Raw genomic sequence first — 18606 nt, 5'->3', positions numbered from 1 at the left:
CCAGCTTCTAGGAGGCCCAGTTTGGCAACCAGCTCTGCCCTCCTCCCTGCCCTGTCCTGTCCTTGCCCCCATGAGCCTCACATTTTCAGCCAGGCTTGCGTTCAGGGACAAGCCCTGTGGGGAAAGGCAAGGGAGAGAATGGGGAGAGCAGCAAGTGTTTGAGGGGCGGAGCATTAGGTCAGTTCGGTCTCACCTGGCCACGCACCACATGACACGGGGCAAGATCTTACCCCGCCCAGGACTTTATTTCCTCAGCCGTGCATGAGGAGCAGGATCAGAACTCCCTCATCCCTAGGGTCCATGTCAGCTCTGACATCCCAGGCATTGAGGAGTTTTCTATGTTCAAGGTTACAAGGTGAGTCAGAGTCAGGTCCTCCTGTCCAGAGGGACCTGTCCTGGGACAGGGACAGGTGAGCTTGGGATAGGGCAAGCAGCCCTGGCCCGTGCTGCAAGGAGTTCCAGACCTAACTCTTGCTTTGCTTCTATCTTGCTGCAAGGCTCTGAGCAGTTCCTCTCCCTCTGTGAAACTTAGTTTCCTGTTACTAATCACAGCTAGTAAGTTAAAACTTACTATGTGTCAGGCACCCAATGAGGTTGACAATAATCTTATGCCCATTCTAGAGAAGAGGAGATGGAGGCGCACAGAGATTAAGCAACCTGCCCAGGAAGGCTCCCAGGTAGTAAGCAGTGGAGCCAGGGCTGGTGGCCAGGCAGCCTGATGCCAGGCCCGTGACCCTGGCCGCTTGGTTTTCCTGCAGCCCTACACATGCCGACGGAGTTCCGTTTCACTGGAGCTTAGCCTCTGGAAGGGACAGATTGCTGAGCTGGTTGGAACTATTTTACCATCACTGGGGAGCCACTGAAGGTTTTGGGGAAAAGCAGAGAAGAGGTCAGGACTGTGTTGTATGTGCCAGGTGCCCTTGAGATTTAAACTAGTCTGTTATTGTTATTTCTCAAATACAAGGTTTCTCAACCTCAGCACTATTGACATTTGGGGCCGGATCATTTCTTGTTGTGGGGAGGGAGGGGGGTTCTGTGCATTGTAGGATGTTGAGCAGCATCACCGGCCTCTACCCACTGAATGCCATCAGCACCCCTGCCCCCAAGCTGGGATAGCTGAGAATATCTTCAGACAATGTCCCCTGAGGGGCAAAATCACCCCCAGTTAGGAACTACAGCAGTGGAAACCATTTTCTTCCTAATGTGCTTTTTTTTTTTCTTTTTCTTTTTTTTTGCTTAGGGCTTCGGGAGTTTCCACCATGATTATTGCTTTGCTGGGCTTTGTCATTTTCTCGCTCCATTGTACAACCTGTGACAAGCCCCTGGAAGGGATCATCGCCTCCTCCTCCTTGCGCTTCACACACACCCTTTATAATGCGACCATCTATGAAAACTCTGCTCCCAAGACCTACGTGGAGAGCTCCGTGAAAATGGGCATTTACATCGCCGAGCCCCAGTGGGCAGTGAGGTACCGGATCATCTCTGGGGACGTGGCCAGTGTGTTCAAAACAGAAGAGTACGTGGTGGGCAACTTCTGCTTTCTGAGAATCAGGACGAAGAGCAGCAACACCGCCCTTCTGAACAGGGAGGTGCGAGACAGCTACACCCTCATTGTCCAAGCCGCGGAGAAGACCTTGGAGTTAGAAGCTCTGACCCGCGTGGTGGTCCACATCCTGGACCAGAATGACCTGAAGCCCCTCTTCTCCCCACCTTCATACCGAGTCACCATCTCGGAGGATATGGCCCTCAAGAGCCCCATCTGCAAGGTGACCGCCACGGATGCGGATCTGGGCCAGAACGCCGAGTTCTATTATGCCTTTAATGCAAGGTCGGAGATATTTGCCATCCATCCCACCAGCGGCGTGGTCACGTTGGCTGGGAAGCTCAACGTCACCTGGCGAGGGAAGTATGAACTCCAGGTGCTGGCCGTGGACCGCATGCGGAAAATCTCCGAGGGCAATGGGTTTGGCAATTTGGCTGCACTCGTCATCCATGTAGAACCGGCCCTCAGGAAGCTCCCGGCCATCACCTCTGTGGTGGTGGCCCCACCAGACAGCAGTGAGGGGGCCCCCTATGCCACTGTCGCGGTAGATGCGAACAGCTCAGGCCAAGTGGACTCACTGGAAATTGTGGATGGTGACCCCGGGAAGTACTTCAAAGCCATCAAGTCTTACGCCCGGAGCAGTGAGTTCAGTCTGGTGTCTGTCAGAGACATCGACTGGTTGGAGCACCTTCATGGCTTCAACCTCAGCCTGCGGGCCAGGAGTGGGGGCAGCCCTTCTTTCTATTCCCAGATCAGGGGCTTTCACCTCCCCCCTTCCAAACTGGCTTCCCTCAAATTTGAGAAGCCCATTTACAGAGTACAGCTTAGTGAGTTCTCCCCTCCTGGCAGCCGCGTAGTGATGGTGAAAGTAACCAGAGCCTTCCCCAACCTGCAGTATGTTCTAAAGCCATCCTCAGAGGGCGCAGGGTTTAAACTTAATGCTCGCACCGGACTCATCACCACGACGAAGCTCATGGACTTCCATGACCAAGCCCACTACCAGCTACACATCAAAACCTCCCCGGGTCTGGCCTCCACCACTGTGGTCATCGACATCGTGGACTGTAATAACCATGCCCCCGTCTTCCACAGGTTGTCTTATGCTGGCACGTTTGATGAGAACATCCCTCCAGGTACCAGTGTTTTGACTGTGACTGCCACAGACCGGGATCATGGGGAGAATGGCTATGTCACCTACTCCATTGCTCATCCAAAAGATGTGCCCTTTTCTATCGACCCTTATCTGGGGATCATCTCCACCACCAAACCCATGGACTATGAGCTCATGAAAAGAATTTATACCTTCCAGATACGGGCATCAGATTGGGGATCCCCATTTCGCCAAGAAAAGGAAGTATCTGTTTCTCTTGTGCTCAATAACTTGAATGACAACAAACCTATGTTTGAGGAAGTCAACTGCACTGGGTCTCTCCGGGAAGACTGGCCGGTAGGAAGACCAGTGATGGCTGTGTCAGCTATAGATGTGGATGAGCTTCAGAACCTCAAATATGAGTTTGTGTCAGGCAATGAGCTAGAGTATTTTTATCTAAATCGTTCTTCTGGAGTGATATCCCTCAAACGCTCTTTTATGTACCATACTTCTAGTCAACCCATCAGTTATTCCCTGAAAATTACAGCCTCAGATGGGAAATACTATGCCTCACCCACAACTTTGAATCTTACTGTAGTAAAAGACCCCCGTCTCGAGGTTCCTATAACATGTGAGAAAACAGGGGTACTGACACGTTTCACAAAGACCATCCTCCACTCTGTTGGGCTTCCGAGCCAGGACTCCGATGATGAGGACTTTACTTCCTTAAGTGCATATCAGATCAACCATCATGCCCCACAGTTTGAGGACCACTTCCCGCAGTCCATTGACATCCTGGAGCGTGTTCCTCTCAACACCACCCTGGCCCGCCTGGCAGCCACTGACCCTGATACTGGTTTTAACGGCAAACTGGTCTATGTGATTGCAGATGGCAATGAAGAGGGATGCTTTGACATTGAGCTGGAGACAGGGCTGCTTACTGTAGCTGCCCCCTTGGACTATGAAGCCACCAGTTTCTACATCCTCAATGTCACAGTGTATGACCTGGGCACGCCCCGGAAGTCCTCCTGGAAGCTGCTGACAGTGCATGTGAAAGACTGCAATGACAATGCACCCCGATTTCCTCCTGGTGGATACCAGATAACCATCTCAGAGGACACAGAAGTTGGAACCACAATTGCAGAGCTGAAAGCAAAAGACGCTGACTCGGATGACAATGGGAGGGTTCGCTACACCCTGCTAAGCCCCACGGAGAAGTTCTCCCTCCATCCCCTCACTGGGGAACTGGTTGTCACAGGGCACCTGGACAGGGAATCAGAACCTCAGTACATACTCAAGGTGGAAGCCAGGGATCAGCCCAGGAAGGGCCACCAGCTCTTCTCTGTCACTGACCTTACCATCACATTGGAAGATGTCAATGACAACTCCCCCCAGTGCGTCACAGAACTCAGCAGCCTGAAGGTCCCAGAGGACCTGCCCCCAGGAACTATCCTAACATTTCTGGATGCCTTTGACCCTGACCTGGGCCCAGCGGGAGAGGTGCGACATGTCCTGTTAAATGATGCCCATGGGACCTTCCACGTGGACCTGATGACTGGTGCCCTCACTCTGGAGAAAGAGCTGGACTTTGAGAGGAGGGCTGGGTATAACCTGAGCCTGTGGGCCAGTGACAATGGGAGGCCCCTGGCTCGCAGGACCCTCTGCCATGTGGAGGTGATAGTCTTGGATGTAAATGAGAATCTCCACCCTCCCCGCTTTGACTCCTTTGTGCACCAGGGCCAAGTACAGGAGAACAGCCCCCCGGGAACCCAGGTGATCGTAGTGACTGCCCACGATGATGACAGTGGCTTGGATGGGGAGCTCCAGTACTTCCTGCGGGACGGCACCAGTCTTACAGCCTTTAGCATCAACCAAGACACAGGTACCGGGAGTGGGGCAGGATGGGAGTGCCAGGTGCTGGGAGAGGATGGGGCTAGGGTAAATCAGAATCTGTCCTGATCTGTCCAGTCAGACTGCAGGCGAAAAAGAAAAGCTATAAATAGGAACTCTCCTTCCTGTCCCTTTCATTTGATTTTTAATCTGTTTTTATCATACTGGGGCTACATATATATATGCATATGTGTGCACATCCATTTAAGTCGAATTAACCATATCACTAGCATCTGTATATGTATGTATATATACATACACATACACACATACAAACTTATATTACATATATTTGCTTATAAAAGTAATACATCATGGTTATATATCTTATATATAATTTAAAAATGAATGTTTCCCTGTGACCCATCTCCCCAGATACAGTATTTATTAACAATTTTGTCTATAATCTTCTAAAATTTTCTTCTTTGATTCTGGGATATTATCACTGTTCGTGTCATTATTATGAAAACATAATAGACTCTAATTCTGAAACTTATTTTTTTCATGTAACATAACTCCAGGATATCTTATATATCAGTACATATAAATCTTTGTCATTCCTTTTGAATGGCTGCATTTTATCCTATCATATAGGTGTAACATCCTTGTTCATATACTTTTACTCATATGCATTAGTGTCTATAGGACAACCCATTAAAAACTCAGTTGCTGGGTCAAAAGATAATGCATATTTTCAATGTGAATAGATATTTCCAAATTGCCCTCCACAAAACGTGGAACCAACTTATTTATCCCTTTCAAGCTTCATAGAAAATAAGTGCAATTCATCAAACACTTACTGAGCACCCTCTACTTGTGAGGCCCCGCATAGATACTTTGGGGGAGATCCCTGGTGAATAAAGGTAGGTCACTGCCCTTAAGGACTTTACAATCTGATGGGTGATTTATTTCCAGGGTAAAGGGCAGGGTGATGTGGTGGAAAGAGCATTAGACTGAGAGTCAGTTCAAACCCAGCTCTCCCACCTATTGCTACATAATCTTGGTCAAGTCATGCTCCTTCTTTGGGTCTTCGTTTCCCCACCCATCAAAGGAATAGGTTCCTTCATCTCTGACATGCTATGACTGTGAACAGGGGCCCTGCCCTCTCACATCGGCCCTTCCAGCTGAGTGTGAGCCATGAGAACTGAGGGTGCAAGCCTCTTTTGCTCACTAGTGGACTCTCAACTTCTAGAACAGTGCAGGCCCAGAGCAAGCCATTTGTGGAGCTAAGTCTTTAAAATCATGAAGATACTGCAAAGGGGAACAGCAATTTATTTATCAAATCCCCAACCCTTAAATTGTATGTATAATACTTGAAGCTTGAAGGAACCAGTTTGAGGACAACTGTGAGGAAATCCCTTCGAGAATGTGAAGTAAAGCAAACAATAGGCCTTGGGTTGCAGAGGCCAGGAGAAAGTAGGTCAGCTACCACCGTCTTCTGGAAACCTGCAGATGCCCATGTGCCAGGGCCCTGGGCCTATTTTGGCAGAGAAAGGCTCTGAGAGGTTCAACAGTAAGGATATGAATTCCCCCATGTTTAACGCAGCAGCTCCCACACCATATTGCCAACAGTTTCCGTTTCTCACAGAACACCTATTAGTATCCTTTCCAGAGAACTGTTTGGGGAGGGTTAGGTAAGATGATTTCTAAAGCTACTTTGAGCTCTAAAATATTCTGGGGTTTGGCAATCGACTGTCCCTAGGAATGATTCAGACCCTGGCAACCCTGGACCGAGAATTCGTGTCCTGCTACTGGCTGACGGTACTGGCAGTGGATCGGGGTTCCGTGCCCCTCTCTGCTGTCACTGAAGTCTACATCGAGGTTACGGATGTCAACGACAACCCACCCCGGATGTCCAGACCCGTGTTCTACCCCTCCGTCCAGGAGGATGCGCCCTTGCACACTTCTGTGCTTCAGCTGGACGCCTGGGACCCGGACTCCAGCTCCAAAGGGAAGCTGACCTTCAACATCACCAGTGGGAACCACATGGGATTCTTTGTTATTCACCCTTTCACAGGTAAGGACCTCAGAAATCTGGGTGAATGGGATTCCTTAACGCAGTGCTTCTCAAAGTGTGGTCCCGGACCAGCATAGTCAGGGACCTTATGAACTTGTTAGAAATTCATATTCTCAGGTCTCATCTTAGACCTACTGAATCAGAACTCAGGGTGGGGCCCAGGAATCTGTATTGTAACAAGATAGCCAGGGGATTCCGATGGGTGGTAAAACTGAGAACCACTGCTCCACAAAGTCCGTCTCTATGGGAAAATAAGATATGAAAGTGTTCTTTCTTTGGGGCCTAGGGATGTTAGCAGGTTGCCTGGTGACTCCAGACCTCCAAATCCTCCCAAATGTCCACTCCCCTGAGTCACAAGCCACAGGCTGAATTTCCTAACCCTAGTTCCAAACTGATCTCGAGCCTGCCCACAGAGTGGTGGCAACAGAGATCCACTTGAGCAGAGTCAACCACCTCACAGATACCTATCCTAAGCCCAAGGCCCTCTGGGGCAAGGATGGTGTGAGGTTTAGAGGATTCAGAGGTCACCAGCTTGCAGCAGCGAGCCAGATGTAGCCCACACAGGGTTTTTGTGTGGCTTGCACAAGCTTTAAACAATGATTTTTCAAGTTGTTTTGAAAAGTGGGCAATTCCACAAAACATTCCAGGTTTTTGGTTGTCACTGAAAGATCTGGTAACACTGTCCCCTCCACCCCCCATTCCTCAGGACCACAATTGCCTCGAGGCGACAGCCGCTCCCTGGGTAGAGCAGGTGCGTGTCCTCTGGTCGCCACAGTCCCCTCATTCCCCCTTGCGTTATTGCCAGCCTGCTTCCCACATTTCTGCTACCTGCCTGTCTCCTGTTGAAATCTGAGAGCCAGTCCCCACTGCAGATACTTCTCCAGGGCCACATCTTCCTCTTGGAGGATGAACAACGACCCGATTGCAGAGAAGGCTGACATTCTCTCCTCTGAACCTAGGATTCTATTTTCCAGCTCCAACAACTCACCCTGGCGAGATTGGAGGAGGGGGAAAGAGAGAAAGCTAGCAGACAGCCTCCCCATCCTTAAGACAAGGAAACCAGGAAAAGCATGAGCCTGGGGGTCCTGGGGCAGACAGTGGGTGAGGGATACATGTGTCTGTTTGCACAGTGGCATTTGTTGGAACCTTTCCTGTTAACCTTTGGCCTCGGGGAACAGATTAGTCTTCCTAGAAAGATGCTTTCAGCCTAGAAAACAGGCCTAGCTGGCTCTCTACCTGTTTCCACCCTATCCCTCCCTTTTCAGAAGAGGAAAGAGATCTCTCACCTAAGGCATTAGCTTCTCAATGTCTCCAAATCCCTATTCTGTTTACTGTCAACAGTTCCCTGGCATGGGGTCTGGCAAAGTGCCCCCGAGGGCAGAGATGGTCTTAGTCTTCCTGCAGTTGAGGAAGAAATTTTTACCAGAATAAACATCTAAAAATAAAATAATCACCAATGAGCTCTCAATCCAGCTTTCTTAACACCACCATGTTATTGTTTCGCTTCCCTGCTTGGATACCATGGATAGTGTCCCTATACCCTTAAGTTAAAGCCAGATCCTGCCGTGTCCCACAAACTTGTGCCTGACATGGCCCCTGCGCACCTTTCTGGCTCTCTCTGGCCTCTCTCACCTTGCCACTCTCTGAGTCGAGCCACATGGCCATACCCTTTCCTGGCACCGAGCCTTTGCCCATGCTGTTCTGAGCCACGAGTCTCTCTTCCTCTCCTTTTTTTTTTCTTTAATATATTGTTATTGAGTTTATTTATTTCAAAGAGGAAGGGAGAGGAAGAGAGAGATAGAAACATCAATAATGAGAGAGAATCATCGATCTGCTGCCTCCTGCACGCCCCACACTGGGGATTGAGCCTGCAACCCAGGCATGTGCCCTGACCAAGAATTGGACCTGTGACCTCCAGGTGCATAGGCTGATGCTCAACCACTGAGCCACGCTGGCCAGGCTCTTCCTCTCCTTTTGTCTGGCTAACTCCTGCTCTTCTTTCAGGTCCCAGCCCAGCTGTGCTTTCCTCAGAGAAGTTTTTCCTGACACTATACTATACCTCCCAGCACCAACCACTTGCCTCCTTTTTAAAAGCATTTGTCACATAGAACATTATATTTATTTGTGTGATTATCCCATTAATTTATCCATGTCGTTTACTAGACTTCAAAGGCTTTCTAGAAAAGGAATGCTGATTAAGCACAATATAATATCCTCAGTGCCTGGCACACAGTAGAACCTCAATAAATAACTGAGAAGTGAATGAATGGACCCCTGCCAGCATCCACAATCTTTTGTTAAGCCCAAGATTCAATCATTTATTCGGCAAAGGTTAAAGGTGTTTGCCCTCATGAGGCATTTAAACCATGTGCTGTGGTGAGACGTGAAGATAAACACAACATAATTTCAGGCCTTGAGAAATTCAGTCCATCAGGAGTATGAAGACCACATATAAAAAACTATAGAGCCAGTGCAAATGAGCACATGCTGGTGTATGTGTAGGCATGATGCTGTGACTGCTCAGAGGAGAAGAAGATGCTCAGTGTGGCGGATCAGCAACGGCTTCATGAAACGGTGGTTATACTGAGCTGAAGGATAGGGAGGACTTTGATAGGCAGGAGTCTGGGAGGGCCCTTGGGCAAGGAGAGTGCCAGGAGCTATGGCCTGGAGGGAGGAAGCCCCAGGTCTTACTAAAGACACTGCAAGTAAGTCGATTTCCACCATTTATTAACTGTAAGATCTTGGGGGAGTTACTTAACTGCTCTATGCCTGAGTTTTTCCACCAGTAAAATGGAGATGATAATAGCTACCCCCTGGGTGGCTGTAAGGACTAAATGAGCTAATAGATAGAGATATAGAATGAGCTCAGAAGAATATCTGGACATGTAAGAGCTCAGTGAATGTTGGCTGTTATGATCCTGATGGAGGGCAGAAGGAGGAGAGGAAGCTGGGAAGGGAGTTGGGGTAAGACCTAGATTGGGCTGGATCAGGGTGAAAGGAGTAGAAGGATCTGGAATCCATTAGAGTTCGAATCAACCGCAGTTGGAAAATTCTTGGATGAGAAAAAAAAAGGGGGTGGGGAGGCAAGGGTCATCTGTACCAGGGTCATGGGAAGAGCTGAATAATACAATAGGAACAGAGGAGTAAAAAGCTACCACTTTGTGATTTTTCATGAACTGAACACAATGACTGAGATCCCTGTTGTAACTCCTGACAAGCTGCCTTTTTTACTCAACAATACATTGTGCACAGCAGCCTCCTCATGGAGAAAGGGGGGCGTAGGTGTATTCTCCCGCTTCCTCCCTTGCCCTTCTCTTCCTCCAGAGTTCCATTTCCCCTTAATGTTCTCGTTCTCCAAAGACCAGAATTCCAGTCAAGGATTTGAATGTAACCCTCCAAGTTACCCCCAGTGAAGTGGCCCTGGGAGCTCAGGTCTCCCTCCTACCATCTCTCCCCCAGGTCTGCTGTCCACGGCTCGGCAGCTGGACCGAGAGAACAAGGATGAACACACCCTGGAGGTGAGTAATGGTGGTGAACCCACTCACTGGATTTGAAACCTCCTGAAGGATGCCAGGCTGGAGCCCAGCCAGGCCTTGGGCCATGTGCATATCTCCAAGCACTGTGGCTGAGGAGGGTGCTAGGCTCAGGGAGGAGTTGCTACTTAAACTGGGTCTGGCTGTCGTTGGTGGTGAAGGCTCTGAGAGTCTCTGCTGTCTCATTAGCACTGTGAAGGGAAAGAACCTGAAACCATGTCCAGGCTGGGCAGGAAGCACTGATTGATTAGTAATGCCTGTAGTGAGTACAGTAAGAGGGAGCAGTGCACATGTGCTATGCATGTTAGTCTGGTTTCCAGCGGATCCCCATGATCCAGAGAGAGGGTCACCCAAGGTTAAACACCAGGTCAGCAACAGGGCCAGGATAAAAACCAGACCTTTCTAAAATCCCATGAGCATCACCACCTGGTGCCCATTTCAACTAGAGGCATCGATCTTGACCTAGTCAGAATTAAATCAAAGGACTCTAGCGATGCCCCCTCCTGAGCTATCCATACCAATGAACAGGTACCTCTCCTCTAGTCTTAAAGACATCAGTCGTGAGGGACACATACTCCTCAGCAGAACCGAAATAAACTTGCCTCTGTGCTCCCAGGCTCTGCACATACCTTTGTAAGAAACGGGAGTTAGCAGTACCTAACTTGCCTTCCTGAGACTGGAGCACTCTCCAGAGTCCAGGAAAGGTATTTATCTTTAAACACCAATGTATTTTTAAAAATGGGAACCATTTAGAGTAGAAATGTCCTGTCTCATACCCTCGGGGTCACTGATACATGGGACCATCTGCCCCTTCAGGAAATACTCCCTGGTTCTAAAATTGTCTTTTCTCTCATTCTGGATTTCATTTCATGCATTGAGCCGCCTGTCTGACTCAAAAGGTACCACCCAATCCTTCATAAACATCTTCTCATTTGTTTCTTCTATCCTCTAGTAGCTTAAAGACACTGGAGAACAAAGCTTATGAGAATTATGAGCAAATAAAAAGTCAATGGACTCTGAGAAATGGCCCACAGGCCTCCTCTCTTTTTTTAGAGCCTCTGTGACTTTGTCTTCTTCCAGTTCTTTCTGGTTCTTTCTCTGTTCCTGCTGGCTTCCCTGTGGGTGAGGTTGCCAGAGAGCTGGGTTCCAAGTAGGTGAGGTTGGGATAATAAAAGTCACACTCATACACCAAAGAACAGACTGATGTTTCCAGACTGTTGAAAGCAGGGGTAGTGGTTGCAGTGGGTGGCAACACATATTTCCTGCTTTGTATTTGGCAACTCATGCTGGATTCTGTCCCCAGGTGACTGTGCTGGACAATGGGGAGCCCTCCCTAAGGTCCACCTCCAGGGTGGTGGTATGCATCTCGGACGTCAATGACAACCCCCCTGTGTTCTCCCACAAGCTCTTCAATGTCCGCCTTCCAGAGAGGCTGAGCCCGGTGACCCCTGGGCCTGTGTACAGGCTCGTGGCTTCAGACCTGGATGAGGGTCTCAATGGCAGGGTCACCTACAGTATTGAGGAGAGTGACAAGGAGGGCTTCAGCATCCACCCGGTCACAGGCATGGTGTCATCCAGCAACACCTTCGCGGCCGGAGAATATAACATCCTCACGGTGAGGGGGCACGGAGGCCTTGGAGGGGTGTGATATTGCCGGTTAGGGATTTTCTCGGATACAGGAGGAAGGAGGTAGCCACCAGGCATGATGAAGGTGCTATTCCCAGAGAGACTGGGAATCCCAACATCAGCCAAAGGGTCAGAATTCTGGGCCTTTCTCTTTGAGGGCAATAAGGTCCTATTCTTAGAGATAAAGATTTTGGTGAGAGTAGCAGGGGCTTTGGAATCAAGATAAGCCTGAGTTCTAATCCTATCTCTGCCATTTTACACTTCTGTGGCCTTGTACAAGTCATTTAACCCCTTTGAGCTTTTGCTTTATCATCTGTAAAAGGGACTAAGAACACTTTCCTTGTAGGAAGCCAAGATAGCAAGTGGTTAGGGCATGGGATCTCATGTCAGACAGCCTGAATCCAACCCAGCCTCATTTCCGGCCAGGCAGAAAACCCAGGCTAAATATTCACCATGCTGAGCCCCAGTTTCCTCCTGCAAAAGGGAGGTGATAGGGCTGTCATGCATATTAAATTAGATATGGCACATGTGGCTCTTAGAGCAGGGCCTGACAATAGTGAAAGCTCATAAATTCTAGTTTATTATGTTTACAGTTGATGGGAAGGTAAAGGGTCCATGTGTGTAAAGTCTGGTTTAGGAACCAGCACATTGTAAGCGTTATTTTGTCACTTCTCATGAGGTTCTTTGAACACAGGTTCTATGTTCCGTTCACCACTGTGCCTGCAACCACCAGCATGTACCTGCTTACAGTAAGCCCTCAACTGTGTGTTGAATGAGTAGATGAGAGGCCAGCTCAGTCAGTCACAGGGCACCCTGTTTCTTGGATGGTCACCTGGATCTTCTTGTTTCTTGGATCTTCTGGCCCTACAGACAAAGCCTCACTCTCAGTTTTGGCCTCTTTTCAGATCCAGGCAACAGACAGTGGGCAGCCACCACTCTCGGCCAGTGTCCGGCTACACATCGAGTGGATCCCTCAACCCCGGCCCTCCTCCATCCCACTGGCCTTTGACGAGCCCCACTACAGCTTTACAGTCATGGAGACAGACCCCGTGAATCACATGGTGGGGGTCATCAGTGTTGAGGGCCGACCCGGACTCTTCTGGTTCAACATCTCAGGTGAGGCCCTCAGAGGGACAGGCCCTCCCTTCCTTATAGACTATCCCTAGTCCTCAAAGTATGATCCTTCTGAGTCCCCTCAAGGTCATGCTCTGTGGAAGCCCCTTTTTGGGCCACAGGTGGTTCTCTGGGGCAGTGAGTAGTAAGGGCAACACTTGTGCCAAACTTCCACACCATGTAGTTCTCAGGTAGAACCTCCTGGTCTCACTGGTAAACACAGCCAGAGTTGGACAGTGCCTCAGCTACCCCAAGTGCCTGGGAGATCTTAGAGGGTGGTCAGAGAGACCCAAAGGAGAAAGCACAAGTTTTATGTTTCTTCTTCTGCCTCCAGGTGAAAAGCAGTGCTAACTTCATTGACCATGAGCCTGAGGCCAGCTATATGTTCTGGTCCCAGCTATATTTTCTATCCTCAAGATCAGGGGAAAAGTGTCCATTCTCATTGTAGGACATACTTGGGTCCAAGCTCTGATGGCCTGCTCTGAATCTCCTTTCTATCTTTAATCCAAGATTTTTAAAAAACATCAGTGGGGTGGTGGGGGTGGCACAGACCCCTTTGGGCATCTCTTCCCAGAAAGTTGCACACACAAACATAGATTTACAGACAAATTTAGTGGTTTCATAGATTCTCTGAAACCCAGTCAGGGATTCCAGGTTAAGAACCTGTAATCTTAAGAGTTTCAGCACAGCACAAACCATGGATTCCTATTACAGTTTCCCAGCCTGGTTCAGAGACTGGATGTGCACTTGTCTTAAGCTTTTGGCCTCCTGCAATTACTTCCAGTTCTGATTCACTGCTCTTTTTTCATTGTTTGGTTTTCTTTCTTTTATACAAAATGAATACATGTACTCTAAAGAACATTGAGAAAATACAAATGAATGCAGAGCAGAGAATAAAAATCACCTAAACTCTCACCAATCAGAGCTAATCGACTGTTACAATTTTGATGTGTTTCGTTCTGGTCATTTTTCTACACACACACACACACACACACACACACACACACACACACACAGAGGGTTATATTAAAATATTGCTTTCTAAGTTTAAAAAATGTATGATGAACATACTTCCATGTCACTAAACAGATCTCTATTTAGTAGACATTTAAACAACCTCATGCTAATTCTATATTTTAGATCCTTAGAATTCATGAAATCAATTTCCTCTTGCTGACTAAGAGTTATTTTCATTTTTTCCTGGGCATCAGCACCTTTAGGCCATACAAACTGCCTGGAAGCCATGAAGTAGAGCTCCATTACTCCTGCATGTTTCAATCCTAGTTGCAGAATATGTTCTGTGACTAATTTTGGTCTTCCTCTGGAACTCTTCGGTCCACTTAAGTTCACCTTTTTCCATATCATTACTTGGATCTTGATAAAAATTTGACAATAACTTAACAAGATAAATGACAGCTTTTTGGATGCCTGGGGAATAAACTCCAGCCTGTCACCCAGATATCGCACTGTTTCTAAACAGTCTTAAACCCCTGGTTCAGGTTCTTCCTTCAATGCTACAGTCCCTCCAGCCAAGGTTGGCACCTACTCCCAACTCCTCTAAATCTGCCAGCCAAACCCCATGTCGTGCTCCTGCTGCCTAAGTCACTGAGATTGTGTGCTTCCCACCCACTTGCACTCCAGGTGGGGACAAAGACATGGACTTTGACATTGAGAAGACCACAGGCAGCATCATCATCGCAAAGCCTCTCGACACGAGGAAGAGGTCGAGCTATAATTTGACTGTGGAGGTGACCGATGGGTTCCACACCATTGCCACCCAGGTTAGAAGCCTCAGTTGGGAATTCTCAAGTTGAGAGGAGATAGGAATCCTGCTTAGTTTGGATGAAACTACAAATGGCTTTCTGTGGTTGTGCTTTACCTCAAAGAATGCTAAATTGGAATCAAGGTTCTGCATCCTAGACTTATCTGACACACATCCTACTTCTGTGATCTTGGAAGGATCCTTCTTCCAACTGTGGATCTCTGAATATTAAGGGGTTTGTTTAAATTAGTAGTTTTTTGTTTTTGTTTCTTTACTATATACTTTTTTATTTTTTATTTCAGAGAGTAAGGGAGAGGGAGAGAGAGATAGAAACATCAATGATGAGAGAGAATCATTGATTGGCTGCCTCTTGCACACTGCCCACTGGGGATCAAGCCCACAAACCCAGGCATGTGCCCTGACCCGGAATTGAATCATGACCTCCTGGTTCATAGGTAGATGCTCAACCACAGAGCCACACCGGCTGGGCTAAATTAGTAGTTTTTAATTAAAGATAGAGGGCCATGGGGCTACCATGGGCATGAGGAATGATAGCCAAGTAAGTGGGGCTCTGGATTTCTACTTTGGCTTCAGCCAGAATTTTATCTGTTTCATATATTGAGATTTCACACAAAATTTCATTTAAAGAAAAGACCCTGTAAAAACATTTGTTTTTGAAAACCACTAGATTGCATGTTACCTGAAAGATTTATGACTTTGAAATTTTATCATTCATTCAACACATTCTTAAGTACTGTGCACCAGGCATGGTGCTAGGCAGATGATACGGTGGGGAACCAGGCAGATAAGAACCTGACTTAATGGAGCTTCCAGTCTATCTTCTGTCTCACTCTCCTCCTTAGGTCTACATTGTCATGATTGCCAACATTAACCACCATAGACCTCAGTTTCTGGAAGCTCATTATGAGGTCAGAGTTCCCCAAGACACACTGCCTGGGGTTGAGCTCCTCCGCGTCCAGGCCACAGATCAAGACAAGGGCAAGGGCCTCATCTACACCATACATGGCAGCCAAGACCCAGAAAGTGCCAGCCTCTTCCAGCTGGACCCAAGCAGTGGTGTCCTGGTAACTGTGGGGAAATTGGACCTGAGCTCAGGGCCCTCCCAGCACATGCTGACAGTTATGGTGAGTTAACTGAAAAATCAGGTAAAAAAATTTACTTGCATGAATATGTGTGGGGGTGGACGCTTAGGGGCATGCTGAAAGTTCCCTTTCCCCCTGATGGGCCAGGTGTACTGATGCTCATAATGATAATCCATGAGATGAGTTGTGACATTTCACAGCCTGCCAGAAGTACCTTCCATAAAGGATGCCTGGGAGTGAAGAAAGAGATGGGACAGCTGCCAAGAAAACTCCTGCAATCTTAGACTTGCTCCAAATATCCCCCAATAGTTCTCTCCCTGTTCCATGAGCTGCATGACCACAATGTGGATTTATATAGTGTCAGAGCTGGGAGGGACCCAGAGACCCTCTCACCCAGAGCAAACACTATGGTGAGGTGAGCCAGTTATATAGGGCACAAAATTTAAGGAGGACTCACTCTCAGGGTCTTTTGTCTACACTTTTATGACCCTGAGAGTCAGTGCCTCCTTATATTTATGCCCTACTTGTCTCACTCTAGTCCAAGCCCTAATCCTACCATTTCTCTTATACCTGAGGTCCATAGAGGAAGAGGGATGTGCTCACCATCATATAGTTCTTTCTGATGGAACCAAAATTAGAGTCCAGCCTTCCTGACTCGAGGTTCAGGGTTCTTATATGTTAGTATATTATTCTCTGGGCATATTAATGTATATTAAAGGCTCCGAGAAGTCCGGCAGTAAAGAAAACTTTTTCATTTAATTTAGTGCTCCCTAAATTTACTTAACCATAGAATATTTTTTCACCCCTGCACAACATGTTAACAATTTGAAAAACTAATATTCTCTGAGACCTAATTTGGCAAATACTGTTTCTCTGTTAATTTCTGCCTTTCTCCTAAAGTGAGATTATCCATTAAAATAACTAAGCCTAATAATCAATAATTAATAAACTTATTTTAAAAGAAAAAAGAGCATAAGTGAGAACAAATTGAAAAGAACAGAGCTACAATTGGGTGTATTTTTCATTGGCATTCTATTTCATTGACCTCAATCTAAGCCTCTTCCCATTCCATTTGCTACTCACCCCATTACCTCCTCGGGCCCATAGGTCCGAGACCAGGAGATGCCCATCAGGAGGAACTTTGTGTGGGTGTCTATTCATGTGGAAGATGGAAACCGCCACCCACCCCGCTTCACCCAGCTCCACTATGAGGCAAGTGTTCCTGACACCACAGCCCCAGGCACAGAGCTGCTCCAAGTCCGAGCCATGGATGGTGACCGGGGAGCCAACGCTGAGGTCCACTACTCCCTTCTGAAAGGTGAGAGGCCTGGCTATAAGTCCAGAAGGGGGCAGAGGTTTTGGTAATAAAGAGAAGCACTACAGGCATGAATTTGGAATTTACTCAAGGGCCAAGCTCTCTAAATTTTGGCAAGCTATCACTCTAGAACAGGGGTGGGGAACGTTAGGCCCACAGGCCATATAAGGCCTGCGAGATGATTTGTTCTGTCCCTGTGAAGGCATCCCAGGCACGACTCGAAATTCAATAAATCTAGGAGCTTTTTTCATAGCAACATAAATGTATATTAAGTGAATTATACTAAGTGAATGATGTCATAAATATCCAAATGACCCTTGGCAGAAAATAAGTTTCCCACCCCTGCTCTAGCGCAGTGGTCACCAACCGGTGGACCGCGGACAACTGGTGGTCCACGAGGTCTGAAAGGTTGATGACTGATGCTCTAGAGCAGTGGTTGGCAAACCGCGGCTCGCGAGCCACATGCAGCTCTTTGGCCCCTTGAGTGTGGCTCTTCCACAAAATACCACGTGCAGGTGTGCACGTACAGTGTGATTGAAGGAGTACCCTAATTAAGTTAATAACAATGTACCTACCTATATAGTTTAAGTTTAAAAAATTTGGCTCTCAAAAGAAATTTCAATCGTTGTACTGTTGACATTTGGCTCTGTTGACAAATGAGTTTGCCGACCACTGCTCTAGAGCATTTTCTAGGCCTATAGTGACCTAAGATAATGTACTTTCAAAGATGGTAAGAACAATAACTAAGAGACTACTGGTGTTACAAGTGAATTTGCACATCCTATATAATAAAATCCTAATATGCAAATCAACTGAATGGTGGAACCACCGGTTGCTATGATGTGCAATGACCACCAGGGGACAGATGCTCAATGCAGGAGCTGCCCCCTGGTGGTCAGTGCGCTCCCACAGGGGAAGTGCCACTCAGCCAGCTCACGGCTGACGAGCGCAGCAGCGGTGGTGGGAGCCTCTCCCGCCTCCACAGCAGCGCTAAGGACCCCTTGGGGGATGTCTGCCTTCTAGCTTAGGCCCGCTCTCTGCCGTGGGAGGCAGGCCTAAGCTGGCAGGTGGACATCTCCCAAGGGGTCCCAGACTGTGAGTGGGCGCAGGCCGGGCTGAGGAACTCCCCTCCTCCCCCCATACATGAATGTCGTGCACTGGGCCTCTAGTATATTATATAAACCTACCAATGACTATACACATAGAGGATGCTTGTAAATACATGCAACATTTAAAAATAGAATATCTTTGTGCCTATACAATAGAAGGGACCTATAATACTTCATAGGATGTATGGCATAATTTTAGGAGTGATTTTCATTTCCTGCTAAGGTCACATCATGATTTTGTATCTCTTAGGTAGTTTTCTTCATCTCAAAAATTGGATAATAGTACCTATATCAGAAAGCCTTTTTAAAGATTGAAAGGGAAAATGTATGTTAATACATGTTGTAAACTGTAGAATACTCTACAAATGCCAGGGATTATTGCTATCACTGATAAGTGTTAATTATAGGTAATTAATGTAACAAAAATGATAACATCTAGTATCTAACTAATTTTAATAATTTGTAATGTTTAATAATTCATAATTAATGATATTTAATAATAATT

General features: G+C 47.4%; 1 protein-coding gene across 3 annotated transcripts in view; it reads left to right on the top strand.

Annotated features, from left to right (window-relative positions):
- The window catches only part of FAT2 (FAT atypical cadherin 2), a 71585-nt gene that overhangs the window by 18766 nt on the left and 34213 nt on the right, over positions 1-18606 (top strand). For all 3 annotated transcript variants that reach the window (XM_079770967.1, XM_079770966.1, XM_079770968.1), the window contains exons 2-9: positions 1241-4515; positions 6226-6540; positions 10000-10058; positions 11377-11688; positions 12605-12815; positions 14454-14593; positions 15438-15719; positions 16785-16995. In XM_079770967.1, coding sequence (XP_079627093.1) covers positions 1260-4515; positions 6226-6540; positions 10000-10058; positions 11377-11688; positions 12605-12815; positions 14454-14593; positions 15438-15719; positions 16785-16995 — 4786 coding nt within the window. In that variant the 5' untranslated portion in view covers positions 1241-1259. The remainder of the gene's footprint in view (positions 1-1240; positions 4516-6225; positions 6541-9999; positions 10059-11376; positions 11689-12604; positions 12816-14453; positions 14594-15437; positions 15720-16784; positions 16996-18606) is intronic.

This window comes from Cnephaeus nilssonii, assembly GCF_951640355.1.
Source record: "Cnephaeus nilssonii genome assembly, chromosome: 5".
In the NCBI taxonomy this organism is placed as follows: domain Eukaryota; kingdom Metazoa; phylum Chordata; class Mammalia; order Chiroptera; family Vespertilionidae; genus Cnephaeus; species Cnephaeus nilssonii.
Note: the sequence above shows the minus strand (reverse complement) of the source record. Positions and strands in the feature narration are given on the sequence as shown.